The sequence below is a fragment of the Oreochromis niloticus genome, linkage group LG8 (assembly GCF_001858045.2).
Source record: "Oreochromis niloticus isolate F11D_XX linkage group LG8, O_niloticus_UMD_NMBU, whole genome shotgun sequence".
Lineage (NCBI taxonomy): Eukaryota > Metazoa > Chordata > Actinopteri > Cichliformes > Cichlidae > Oreochromis > Oreochromis niloticus.
The window spans coordinates 5,714,149-5,728,216 of record NC_031973.2 but is presented as its reverse complement, the minus strand read 5'-3'; the positions used below and the strand labels follow the sequence as shown (position 1 = coordinate 5,728,216).

Here is a 14,068-nt window from a genome sequence, read left to right as displayed (position 1 = left end):
TAATTCATACTTCTTATTCCACAGGAGCAGGTTCTCAATATCCAATATATGATTTCAGTTTAATGCAGTAACCAATTCAACTTGGCCATAAGTAGGTCATATTAAAATTCTGCAGTAAATTGGGAGTTTAAATTGGTGCTATACAGATACATGGCTGGGGTTCAGCATTAAATGAATTCATGCCTTATCATATGAACCCTCATGCACTCACTGTCATTCGGTCTAATATCTGTTTGATATTGATCAGAGGAAGGGTATTTAGATCCATCTATCTATCATCTAGATGGTATCACAAAGCTACACTTTAACTATGACTCAGATCAGCAAGTTTAGTCATCTACTATCTGAAGTACAGTAGAGCTGGTGTACAATGAATGAAGAAAACAATGGATGACGGAGTATGTAAAATGATAAACACTCATATGGAAAAACACATTAGCACAACAGTAAACAGTGCTGCATAAAATCTCAACAAGCCTGCAGCACAGCCTGGATGCTGTGGCTTTGTACCTTAGCAGGGCTCAGGTTCAGGATAGTTTCTGAACAAACACAATGTCTTCATATACCACAAGTATAAGCCATGATAACAACCTCTAATCGAGTGACACTCATTTATTTTTTTATCCTTTTTTAGTGTTTTATGCACATTTCTTAAATAAGATATAATGTAAAGGATTCTGAGCATTGGTTGCAAATGTCTTACGGCTACTAGTCTACGAAGAGTTTCGATTAATTTCAGTGGACAAATTGGCTGGTTGGAAAGTAAATGTAAAGTTTTACGAGGGGAATTCTGAAAGGCCTGAAGCAGTATTTTAAAAGGAAAAGGCTTAGCTTAAAATCAGTTTTTTATATTTATTTCACAACTATGATAAAACCCCTTACTTTGCATTTGTGTAAGAATACATAGCTGTGAGTAGCTGCCAGTATTTCTATGTTAAATGTTATTTGCTTTACTCTTACCGTCTTTGATTACAAAACTTTAAAGTTTGTAATAAATCAACAAACTTATTTATGCATATTCTGTGAATTTCTATATAATTTATGTTTCAGGTTGAAACGACTCAAGTGTCTCATTCTGACCCACATCTGCGACACTAACAACGTCTTTTATGAATTTACATCGAGAACACTTTATGTTACATTAAATAGATAAACAGCATGTAACTCCTGAACTACAGTGTCTATAGAGCTGATATTGTCTGTTTAGAGTAAAAGAAGCGGTAAAACAAAGAGTGTCATACGTTGTAGAGGGGGATGCTCTTCATGGGTTTGTACTGCTTCAGGGGGTCCATCTTGTACAGGTGGCGGTCAGTGATGAGCACAGCCCGGTTCTCCGACTTGTGGAAATGGTTGATCTGGGAAACACAAAGCTCCTCATTAGTCACACCACGGGATACAGTAGGTGCACACAAACACAGTGACATTTACACACCCTGCAGGGAAATGTTGTGAGCCATCAGCAGCTGGGTTTATGTCTTTGTACACACAACACGTGTTGTGAGTGTGTGCACATGTGGTAAAGTCATGGATATCTGCTCTGAAAACCTTTTACCTTGCGTACGTTGCAGGAGAACAGGACTCTCATGAATTTGTCTTTCCGCTGCAGATCACTTGAGACCAGTGTGAACGATGCTGCCGTGTCAGGGCTGTCTCGCTTCTGTCAGACACACACACCACAAGAAACTTATCAAAATATTCCAGTTTAACTCTAATTAATTCACAACCTGCCCGAGTTAAGATGAGCTTATAAATATCCTATTTATGCATGCATTAATAAATTGTTTGAATCATATATAATTAACCTAAAGACAGCCACAACATCCACTGACAAAAACCCCCGGCTTAATTGGGTACATTCCTTCAGTCCAGCATTCGCACTCTATAGTAATTACTAATAACTGGGAAAACAGCTGAGCCAACATTACATTGTTAAGATGCTTATCTTCTTATGTCTTCTATTGTCCACCGGGTGTAATTGAGGTCTGTAAGCTAAATGCGAGGTGTAAAACTGCTTCCCTTCTTTTTACCAGTCTTGTTAGGCTTATTTTCCATTCATATCACACAGTTAGTATCAAGCAAAACAAGAAACATTCTCTTAACTTTTAACAAATCTGCTCAAAGAATGAGACTGAACACTTTTCTTTTGTTTTAAACTGGAAGCTTTCTCCACAGAGTGTATATAAAAGTTAGACAAGGCCACCATATTATCACTTATTGGCCCGTGGATGTCATGAGCGATGACCAGACTGATTAATACCTGAATCCAAAAGAAAATAAAGCAGGGTTTTATGTTTGGATACAGGCAGTATAATTAAACATTGTCTGATTGAAGAGTCAGCAAACAATTAAATCACGTTTAATACCAGCAGGGTACTCTATTTTTCAGCGTTTCATGCTGCAAACTGCACAGCATTGAGGTTCAATAACTACATCTGATCTAGATTTCAGCCACCGAGAAACAGCAGCTGATGCAAGCTGCAGGAGACAAAGCCTGCATGAACAAAGCTAGCAGTGCCAATTTCACTCTGTAAAATATGTCTTTTTCATCATGCTACCCCTCCTACTCACCAGATAGTTTCCTTCCCAGGCCCGTTGAAGCCCCAAGTCAGCCCTCTGGCCCTTCAGGGCCTCCAGGCTGGCTACCTTGGCCCTGACCTGCAGGGTCTCCTCTGGAGATAAGCCTTTGATCAGTGTCCATGCCCACCACCTGGAGGTAAACGCATCCAAAACACACACACACACACACACAGAGCAAACTTAGAGTGGAGGAAAATCGAACTTTCTATAAGCACAACTGGATGTCGGGTCAGTGGGGTGTTGCAGCAGGACTGCAGTCGACCCCGTCTTTACTGTACTGTACTTACTGACAGCCAACATAATTCTCTAGGAGGGCTATTTTCTCACTGTGTCCGGCTTCAAATAGAAAAAAGGCAAACAAACAGACAATGGGATGAAAGGAAGTGATGAGCCTTTGATGGAGAGAGAAAAATCAATGCCCAGTGTGAGCCCAAGGCAGAAGGAAACATGTGTAAGTTGCTTCAAAAAGACTCATCTGGATGTAAAATAACACTGGAGGGCATGTGTTGTCTCCTGTGGTTGGAGTCAGATTTACTTTTAGTTCAGCCAATTTAGGAAAGCGATTTTCTTCAAAAGAGAACAATTTAAAAACATTTTGTTTGAAAAAGGTTCACCTTCTGTTTCTGTACTGAACGTATAATACGACAACAGTTGGTCATGATTAAAAACTGATATTTGCTTCTACAAGTTTAACAGTTCATTTACTCTTTTAAACTTGTAGTTTTGTCCTGTGGTTTGTTTCTTTTCACACAGAGAAAACAAAGAAAGCAAACTTAACTTAGTGAACCATAAGCCATGTAAGAATGTTCAGTCTGCCTGTTGGCTAGATGTGTTCGGGGCAGGAGCAACAAAAGTAAATACAGGAAGAAGGTGCTGTACTCAGAAATAGTGGATAACAAGGAGAATTTACTCCTAACACTCATATTTTCTAATATTTCATACCAAAATTATGGTGGATCCCAGAATTCAAAGCATATACGAGTATGGGAAGGGATACACCTAGTAATTTGGTCAAATTGAGGTCAGATCCTATTCTCATGATAACCTCAGTTCAAATTATTTAGAAGTTCAATGTAAATGGACCCTTAGGGTGTTTTCACAGCTTCTGGCTCGTTTTCCTTTGAGGGTTCATTTGTGCAGACATGAACTCAGTTGGGTGCAGACCGAAACAACGAAACCGAGATCCTTTGGAGGAGGCGGCCTTGGTGTGGCTCCAAACAAGCTGCAGGTTAGTTTGTTTATGGTGAGAATGTGATCCCACCTCGATCTGCCACATGCACGCTGCGAGTCTGAGCTAAAGATCTCTCTATAGCCACGTATGCTTTGAATCCTGGGATTACACAAACTCTAAAATAAATGTTAGGTGTGCAGATTAAACAAACTGTACCAACTAGCTATAAAATTAACCAAGAGCTCACCTGATATCCACTACTTATAAACCAAGCCCTAGACACATTTGGCCAACAAGCAGGTTAAATTTTCTCACATGGTTTAAAATGACAGATTCTGGTTTGCTTGTAGTTTTGTCTGTGTGAAATCAAAACAGCAGGGAAAAGCTACATCTCTACAATCTACACAACCATTCTAGACTAGAATAAACCAATTATAGAAGCAAAAACACCCCTACATACATGGCGGGCCTATTTAAATTGAGTACCTGCTATGGATGCTCTTGAGTGCCTCTTCAAACCTGCGCAGAACCTTGGGGGGCGTGGGCCACTTCACGTGCCTGCCATGATCCTTCATGGATCGCACGTTTTTGAAGCGACGGTTGACCTCACGGATGTAGGACTTGACCTTGTAGCGTCGGTAGGCCTGCAGGATGGTGAGGGCAGCTCGCATGCGTCTGTACCGCATTCTGGCTATAGTTCCTCTCCACACCTGAAGACAAGGGTTCGCATAAAGAATACATACATATAATTTATTACAATTAGAGATCTCCACATAGATTACCATAAATGCTTTATGGTAATCCTCACTCTGGGTTTTATGGCTTATTATTGCCTCTCTTTCTGCTCATAATGCAAAATGATATTTTGATAACTTTGCAAGGCAACTCCGTCATTTGGGATTTGGGATGACAGGCCAAGTTTGCCTTTCATAGAAAATCCAATCCATCTCTATAGTGAGCTAATAAAAACCTTCACATCTGATTTAAAACTACATACTGTATGTTACAAACATAGTCTGGCTGAAACTGCTGTAAAAATGAAGGAATTCTTCACAGTAGTGTAACAGTGGGCTGTTTTTATGGCTGAGTGGTTTGGATTCCTGTGTTTGGCTGAGAACAGTGTAAAGGTTTAACCAGCAATGGGCCAGACACTCCAGCATCGATTAACCAGGTGTAGCCACAGCTTATCTGCAGAGTACTTGTTAAAATGTTCAATACAGCAGCATTTTTGTAACCGTGGTTTAAAGGAGTAATGCAATAGGGCCAAATTTAACTTCTAGATAAAAAAGAACCTGAATTCAGGATGCGTGGCTGATAAACTGTTTATGGAGACTACTGCGCAAACACTGTAATTACATTACATTACATTACTAACCACACTTTATCACACTCTTTTTCAAATATGTAAACTAACACAACAAATGTAAAATAATAGTGTGGTGTATTTTAATTTATTTCTGTATAGTACAAGGGCAATCCCAAAAGCGATGGGGACATAGAGAAACTGTTCGTCACACTGTTGTGACTGGTGCTTCCTCCACTCCCAAACAAGCACGCACGGCTTCACTTGGATGCTTGTTTGGGTTTGGCAGCCATTGAAAATGGAGCTCCTGTTTTCAAGGGCGAAATGTGCGCAGTTATTCGATTTTTGAACGCAAAAGGCGTTAAACTGGTTCGAATTCATCGCCAGTTAATGGAAGTGTATGGACAGTCGTGCATGAATGTCAAAAACGTTTGCAAGTGGTGCAGAGAGTTTACAGCAGTATGAAGAGGTAAAAGATGAGGTTCAATGCTTCCTGAAGGACAAGGCGGCGAGCTGGTATGACATGGGCATTGTAAAACTGGATCAGGGTGTACAAAAACGGATCAACTGACATGGCGATTATTTTGTATTTGTAAAAAAATAGGAGATCTTACTTTTGGGATTGCCCTCATATATCCAAGTTCTCTTTTCTATTTTTCCTAAATGACTTTTTACTGACTGTATCCTGGTTATGTATTTAAAATAAATGTAAAAAAAACCCCCAAACAAACAAACCTACGACTGACAGTAGTGTACTATAAAGTATATACTCTATACTCTGTCAAATTAAACTGAACTATACTTTAAATCAGCATTGGTTTTCTTATAGTGTAGTACTACAGAGAACAAAGAGACTCAGACAGCAGTGATGTTGCTTCACCAGAACCACAGAAACAAAACATTTTTAAATTGTGGAGCAGAAACAAGCAATTGTATCAAAAATGTACCTGAAACCAGTATTAATAATTTAATAACAATAAAGCAAAATGAAAAACAAACAGGGAACTGTCAGAAAGATTAAGAAAAACAGCCAGAAGGTCATTTAGATGAAATCTCTCAAAACATCGCCCCCGATCAGCAGACCTGCAGTTTCACTCTCTAAGTTACTTTAAAACCTCTTGTGATGAGTATCAGAGACCGCATCCGGGATCTCGCTGTACCCTCAGACAAACACTGACACACATTATCAATAATTTAAAACACTGTCCAAAGCTTCAACTTCGAATGACCTAAAATGGCCTTCATGTGAAGAAACAACTTCCACCATTTTGCCCTTTTATGGATTGGAGCAGGTTGGCTAGCTCATGAATCTATGATAAAAATGAACCGTAAACACGTGCAACCCACTGCACTTAAATATGAATCATGAGGTCTTCATAGTAGCATTAAATACACTTAAATACTGCTATAGTAGCTAATATATAAGCTCATATTTCAAAGTGTCAAGCACCATGTTTTCAAATTAATCACTTTGTTGTGACTCACCATTACAACTCATTAAATCTCTAATTTGTTATGCATTTCTTACTGCTATGTTTAAACACCTTTATTCAGTCTAAAGAAGCTAAAATAAGGACCTGCCTGTAACCAAACAAACACTGAGTGGCTATTAGACACTCTAAAACATGAATAATAGATGTAAGTGGGACCCCAGAGAACCATAACTCCAAACTCGGCCTCACTAAAATCGCCACCATATGTTCTCCTTTCGCTGTATTCCCTCCCTCTTATAGACACATACACAGGCATGCACAAAGATTTAAGTGGCTACATTGTGTCTAAATAATCTTTCATCGCCAGTAATCCAGTGTCACAGACCTACAAATTTAAGGCAACACTGCAGACTGCACTGGAGGCTCTCTAGCAGATATCATCTGAGTGTAATGCGCAGTAATCATAGATATCATGAATATTTAATGGTTTCAAAGTGTGGGGGAGGCCGGTGGCAAAGAAAAGGATTTCTTGCATTTGCATATTAAAACTGTGGAGGTGGTAGTTTCACCTGATGAGACTAACAAATGCCAGAGAGGAAGATAAGTCATGCACTGCTGGACTGCAGCAGAATAATTAACCGCACCAGCTGAAAATTGTTTTATATCTAGTTAAACATTTTTTTTGTGACACCAAACTTCACTTTTTAACTAAAGCATGTAGAAAATGGTCTAGTTTAGAGTGCTGACTTAACCATGTCATTACTTACTAAATGGAAAGAGGTTAGTTTTGAGCAGAAGCTGAATCACATTTGGATCAATGAGAGAAAGCTAGCCTGTTACGTAATGACCACACTGGCTTGATCACACTCTCTTTGTTAAAAAGGGGGGGTTTAATTTGTACTTTTAATCCTCCAAAGTTTATGCAATTGTACATTATGCCCATTAAGCTGAGATTAGCCGTAGTTAGCTGGAAAGAATGGAATAACCAGCTCCTCAGATGTTAATGTAAATGATATATGTTCAAGTATACTGAGCTGGTTCCTGTGCACAGTAGATGTGATTCTTTATATGGCTGTGTTAATTATTACAGTGTAGCTCTGATAAATGCTATGCCCCATATCAAAGCTATTCTTAGTCCAAATTATTGTGATGCAAAGTTTGTAGGTTTTATGTCTCTGCTGTTGAAATTCAAATTTCCATCCACAGATGTCGTTAAAGAGAAACACAACATCGTCTTAAAGCTGCAAAACTGGATTATTGTTCCAAAGCAGCTCAAGAAAATTGATCCAAAAGGGGGGAAAAATAGCGGTCTTTATCTTTTGACACTTGTGTTACATAAACGTCAAACGATAAGAGCAAACAGTTTTCCTCTAATGCTGTGTCATTTTACGCCTTAAAACCGTATCCTCTGTTTTCTCTATGCTGCACTGTCTTTAATACATAATGCATGAGAGTGAGAAAAGGAGGGCAGCTACACAGTCATCACTAATCGACCCCTGAGAGGACTCGCACACGTGCTCGGGGTGACGGTGGTGGGAGGAATGAATGGGCTTCAGTGACGGCGGCTTCCTCGCTTCTCTGTGAATGAGGTTAACAGTTGCTTTTGTCTGAATTCTGAAGGGGCTCAGAGTGTTACAGTCAATTAGGCAAAGTTTTAGGAGTGGGCACTGGGTCAGACATTACTGTCAAAACGTCACTGGTGTGAATGCCAAACCAAACTACGTGCATTTAAATCAGAATTACCACCTGACGACAATATCTTACCCTCTTTATATAATGTTTATTTCTTCACCAACAAGAGGCTAGAAAACAGCTTTTCATGTTGAAACTCAGTTTTCATGGATGCCAGGATTGTATGTCTCATTTCCACTTCAGTTGTGTGCTGCTTTTTGAGTATTGCAAAGATTTTATTTGAACAAAAGCAATTATTAATTCATTTACAACCTTTGTTAGAACTACATTTGCTAGTACTGGTTTGCCTTTATGTGAGATGAGGTTTGTCTTGTCGTGCATAGCAAAAATGAAAAATAAATACTGAATAGTTACACAGTATCCTCCACTGTAATTATGTTTAGACTTTATAATATGCAGTCAACAGCTTAAATCATCATCTTTATATTCTTTGTTTACTGTGCACTTTACTGTCATCTGTAGCCGCTGTATGCCAAGATTTCTTATTTACGTTGTAATCTATTAGTGCATGATTATAATTACAGTTCAACATCATTTAAATACTAATTCACTCCAGATAACATTAGTCAAGAGAATTCTGTTGTTTCCATCTGCAATAATTCATTTATTGCATTATGGCTCTGTTCCAGGACCACAGACCTATTCTATGGAAAGGGGCAATGGGGGATTTATGGTGCCATGGAGTTGCAGCCTACATACATGTTTGTGTGCAGTTGGTTGAAAATTGTGTCGGAACAGGAAAGGAAAGAGTGCACAGTTCACCATGTAGAAGGAAGAGCTCAGTCAGAGCTTGAAGTGGACACTTAACATTGTTTTTAACACTTTATCTCTTTGTATAAAATTTTGATTTTCTCTGCAGCTAGCTGGAGCAACAGTAGCACAGGAGTAGCTCACAGACACTGTTTATTTGGTCTACTAAACTGTCATACTGGTGACAGAAAACAGCCACAACCTGTAAACAACCGCCTTCAAAGCCATGTATAGGCTCGCCACACGCCTTATTTAAGCCCAAACGTTGTGAAAGCAACAGAAAACGCTGAGTAAGTGGGCCATTATTGTCGCCATTCTCCTCCACCCCTTGAGTTTTGTAACCTGTGTCATAAGAGCCACAACCAGATTAAAGGGATGAGTGTATGATTGTGTTGTTTTTTTTTAACCTTCATTTTAGTGATCTATCAGTACAGATGCTCAGCGATTCATAGATTATGCAAAAGGAGATGTTAGAACAGTTTTAAAAGATGAGACTTTCTAAATGACCAGTGCAGTGGGTATACTGAGTTCTTAAGGCAGACACAGCATGAAAAGAATCATATGCAGTGCAGGTGGGTTGTAAAGTGGCTTGCAGATTAAATGGCAACTCTGGGCTGACTAAATGTTGTGTGCAGTGCAAGATTTTCCAGCTGTATGTGTTGAAGGAGTGCACTCAGTTTGTTTTTTCCCATTTTATTTCTTTTTATGGACACCAAAGCCAAAGTAGATCCATGCATTGATTAATTAAATTCACTGTGTGTTAATATTTATAGCATTATATTTATTTAGGTTTTTTCCCTTCTATATTAAGAACAGCTGCTTCTTGAATATGCTACTTTATATGTTTCAATTATGTTTGTCTCATTTTCTGGATTTTTTATGAAGCTGTTTTTAGAACTGCTAAATCTTTGTTTTTAAAAAAAAGGAATACACAACAAACCTGATTCATTAGCAGTGTGAAGTGCTCTTCCTGCTGCTTCCCTTTCTGTCTTGTCTGTGTCACATTGTGATATCTGACACCCCATACAGTCCCGGCCCATATGTGCTCACATCATACACTAAGTAACAAAGCAAAAAGTGGCCAAATTAGAGCTTCAGTGTAAGCTGAGTTAAGATGTTGCCTGCCTCATATCCACATGGTGCACAGGCCTATGCCAGATCAACAGCTGTGTTCATCTAAGCTACAAGTCACTAATTACATTGTAAAATACTGGGGTTGGAGGTGAAAGGCAAAGCAAGAGAAATAAAATGTAATAAAGCAACCATGAATCAGACAACAGGCATTACCCTCTCCTCATTGGGGCCTCATTAAAGTGCATGGCAGGTAAACAGATCTTAAAGTTACGATGAGGCCATCTAGCTACCTGTACATGCACAAACACACCCCATAAACACATTTTCTGCCCCTCAAACAGTGTAGCAGGCTGGCTGCAATGATTGTGGCAGTCTGATGAAGATGACACTCTGGGGATTGTGGATAAATCAGGCCAATAACAAGGCCCCTGACGGTCTGCCCCCTTACTCTCTCGGCCAATAAAGCCATCTGATCATCCTTTCCGAGACTCTGCTTTCACCACGCTTCGGAGGTTTGGATTTACGAGCTCATCAAAGCCAGATTGGGGATCTTTGGTTGCAACAAAGTGGGACAGAAAGCTGGGGTTTTATTTGAGGGGTTGGTTTTATGGAAATGAAGGCTGAGTAAAAGCATTTACAAATCACATGTGCCAGGGCGACCGATGAGAGCAGGAAGGCTGCTGTTGAAATGTTGAGTAGAACACAGACAGGGAACATTATTATGAGGCAATACTGAATGTCTTTAATCTGAAAGTATTCTGTAGTGCCAATAAAAGGCCTACTAACGGAACTGGACTGCAGCGTTGGCAATTTAAAAGGTCTAATTCAAAGCAGGAAAAAAAACAACCATTCCCCTTGTTGTCACCTAAACACAAAGCGTGACCAAATTCCGACATGGAAAGACAGATAGGCCGGTGCGCCACACTTCACTGCGCCACACTTCACTGCACTGACGAATGCCTGAGTTTCCACATCCTCCGGGGATATTGAGCTGGTTTTCCAGTGACATGCTCGATACGCATGTTGGGTTGGAGGGGGAGGGGTGAAGTCAAGAGTGTGTGACAGAATTTAGTGAAGCTTCAAACATGCACTGTCCAGAGGCTGTCACAGGAAAACATTAGGCTGAAGCTCAGGTCAGCAGCAATTATCATAAATCAATAGAGTGCTCGAGTGAGCAGCTCAGTAAAGATCAACGGCACAATCCAGACACCGATTCCTCATTCTTTCAATCCAGGGCATGCTGTCATTTTAAATTTTACCTCTGGCTAATGTACACTAATGATGTGAAACAAATGTTTTCAAACTCAGTTTAAACATTACAATCTCACTGAGAGAGACAGGACTGAAGAGTAAACTGAACAGCTCTGCAAAGCTGATCCATCATTCAGATGGGACAGGACCAAATGGACTGGAGGATTATTGCCAACGGTCAGCAGTATGAGCTCAAAGGAACACGCATTAGTCAAACATGTTTGAAGGACACGCAATAAAACCAGCTAATTGATTCATCTACTGACACCGCAAGGTAATAAAAAGGCCCCAAAGCTAATCTACAGAGCATTAATGCAGATCTCATACAAATGAAAATGTTTATCAAATTTCTAACCGACAATGGAACCAAAAAACAAAAAAAAGAAATACCAAAATATATTCACACTTTCTGACTCTCCTGATTTTCGGAACTATCCAAAACTTTTACATTTACTTCAAAAATAGTCCAGAAATCTTATGTTTTTCTTTCATGTTTCTTTCTTTCATGTTTTATTGTTAGTAGTGGAAGGTTTGACATCTTGTCTTATCCAATATGTAACATTTAGCCTATTCAGTAGTTTTTTTTCACCCAAACAATGCCATCAGTTCTAAAACTGAAGATCATTAACATCAGTTCTCTGTTAATTATAACAATTAAATTCAATCAAAACAAAAATAAAAAAAATAACAACCTCAAGGCACTTTATAAGGTAAAGACCCTACAATAATAGAAGGAAAACCACAGCAATCAGAGAACCCCTATGGGCAAGCAATTTGCGACAGTGGGAAGGAAAAACGTCCTTTTAACAGGAAGAAACCTTTGGCAGCAGTAGGCTCCGGGAGTTGTAGCCATCTGCCACGACCGGATGGGGGTAAGGGTAGGAAGACAGGATAAAGACACACTGTAAAAGAGAGCCAGAGGTTAATAATAACTAATTCAGACTGGTGTATAAACACAGGGTGTGAAAAGACGGGAAGGAGAAATACTCCATGGATCATGGGAAGCCTCCAGTCGCCTAGACCTATTGCAGTGTAACTAAGCGAAGGTCTCCTGATCCAACCCTAAACATGTAATTGTGTCTCTCTGGTTAAAAATATTTAAACCAACTTTTGGTCTAACTGAAGTTTTTCACTTTGTGGAGATGATCTCAGTCTGCTTCCAAACCACCAAGTGGCTTGTTTATGTTAAGAATGTCATCCTGCCTTCATTCGACAAAGTGTACACGACAAGTCTGAGCTAAGCACCTTTCCGTGGCCACATATGCTTTGCATTCTGGGATGCAGCAGACTCCCATAGGAGTGCAGATCTCCCAGATAAATATAACTGGCACGAGTAAATTTTCCATTGTATACACTAGTCCAGAACACAGCACCTATCCATGCAGACATTAAGCATGTGGTTTGTAGGCAGGGACACATTTTTGTTTGCTTGGACTTTTTCTCAGAGGAAAGAAACTGAATCACAGGAAAAAGCTACAAATTTACAAACTTGTCAACTGATTTGGACCAGATTAAACTATAGTGTGAAGAACCCTTTAGCGTGTTAGCCTGAGGCACACATGCACTATTTCAAACCTGTTTCCTGGTTGACTAAATATGTACAAGAACCAATTATTAATAATCATAAAAAAATCAAAGTATCCCTGTGTTTCTTTCAAGTTCTCGTGTCATGATAGCAATGAAAACAGTCCATACTGCACCTTTAATTGGCAGTTATTTTGAAAGTCGATCACTTTCAATCTCTTAAAATGTGATTTTGTGTTTGATTTTTTCAGATGCTTGTGTCAGATTTTCCCTCATTAGCCTGTTAAAGGCTTTCCACTATCAAGGACCTGTGGCTTGTAATTTGCCATGTTTTAAAGACGAGAATGACAACAAGGTACAGGGTGGCCCTGTCTGTCGCATCTCTAATTTATAACATTTTCAATTTCATTCAAGTGAAATGAAATTAGTGAGAATTAGTGAGGATACAGCCAAGTGGAAAATGAATCTGCCTGTGAGCCACACTTCAGTTGCCATGGAGAAAGTTTTTACATTATCCAAAAGCATTGTGGGCTGTAAGATATTTATAGGCTACAATCAGTCTCACAGCCTTGAATTTTATCTATTTATTTTTTAAATCTGGCATTTCTTTAAAAGTCAGCTTCATAGTTTAAAGTGGTTTAAAGATCAGAAACTTAAGTACTAAATAATGAATAACGTGGAAGTTTGAGAATTTGATATACTACACTATAAAATAAAGACTTTTTTGCCATAGAATCAGTGTCATATAAATAAAGACACATGAAGAGTTTCATCATCATAGGTTTCTCTGAGAACAAAGGAGGCACATTTCTTTCAAACCCAGCGGTGGGATTGTTACAAACAAGTTAAACTTTCCTTTGATCAGTTACAGAGAGCTGCACTGAGTTTTGTGGAGGTGATAGCTTTCGATGATAACTAAAACACTTTGCAGGTTCAGATAGGATCAAAGGATTACAGCTCATGTAGCTGCTGATGTCTAGAAGAAGACAGATCAGTTCTGGGCAGTTAAACAGAGAGGAGGCAGTGTTAGCCTTGCACTAAGTAGCCCACTATTCACAAGAGGGCTATAAAGGAGGGCTTTCCATGTCAGAGTCTTCCCCAAAAAGATTTAAATTATTACTGCACTTCTTATTGCCTGAAGACATGACTCACCCAACGGGAAATGGTACAAAATAATAAAATAAAGCTCTTTATCCTTTAAAGACATTTTCATTTAGCTTCTGCCGAGACAAGCCCCCTGTGGCTGCGCTGTGAAAGCTGACTGCCCAAGACACAACGCTCGCCACGTCTGAT

The 14,068-nt window shown here is 39.3% G+C and overlaps 1 protein-coding gene across 2 annotated transcripts in view; it reads right to left on the bottom strand.

Moving 5' to 3' along the window:
* myo1d (myosin 1D) overlaps positions 1 to 14,068 on the bottom strand; it is a 115,328-nt gene that overhangs the window by 41,057 nt on the left and 60,203 nt on the right. For both annotated transcript variants that reach the window (XM_005453774.4, XM_005453773.4), the window contains exons 17-20: positions 4,235 to 4,458; positions 2,569 to 2,707; positions 1,553 to 1,657; positions 1,242 to 1,355 (exon numbers count right to left, since the gene is read on the bottom strand). In XM_005453774.4, coding sequence (XP_005453831.1) covers positions 1,242 to 1,355; positions 1,553 to 1,657; positions 2,569 to 2,707; positions 4,235 to 4,458 — 582 coding nt within the window. The remainder of the gene's footprint in view (positions 1 to 1,241; positions 1,356 to 1,552; positions 1,658 to 2,568; positions 2,708 to 4,234; positions 4,459 to 14,068) is intronic.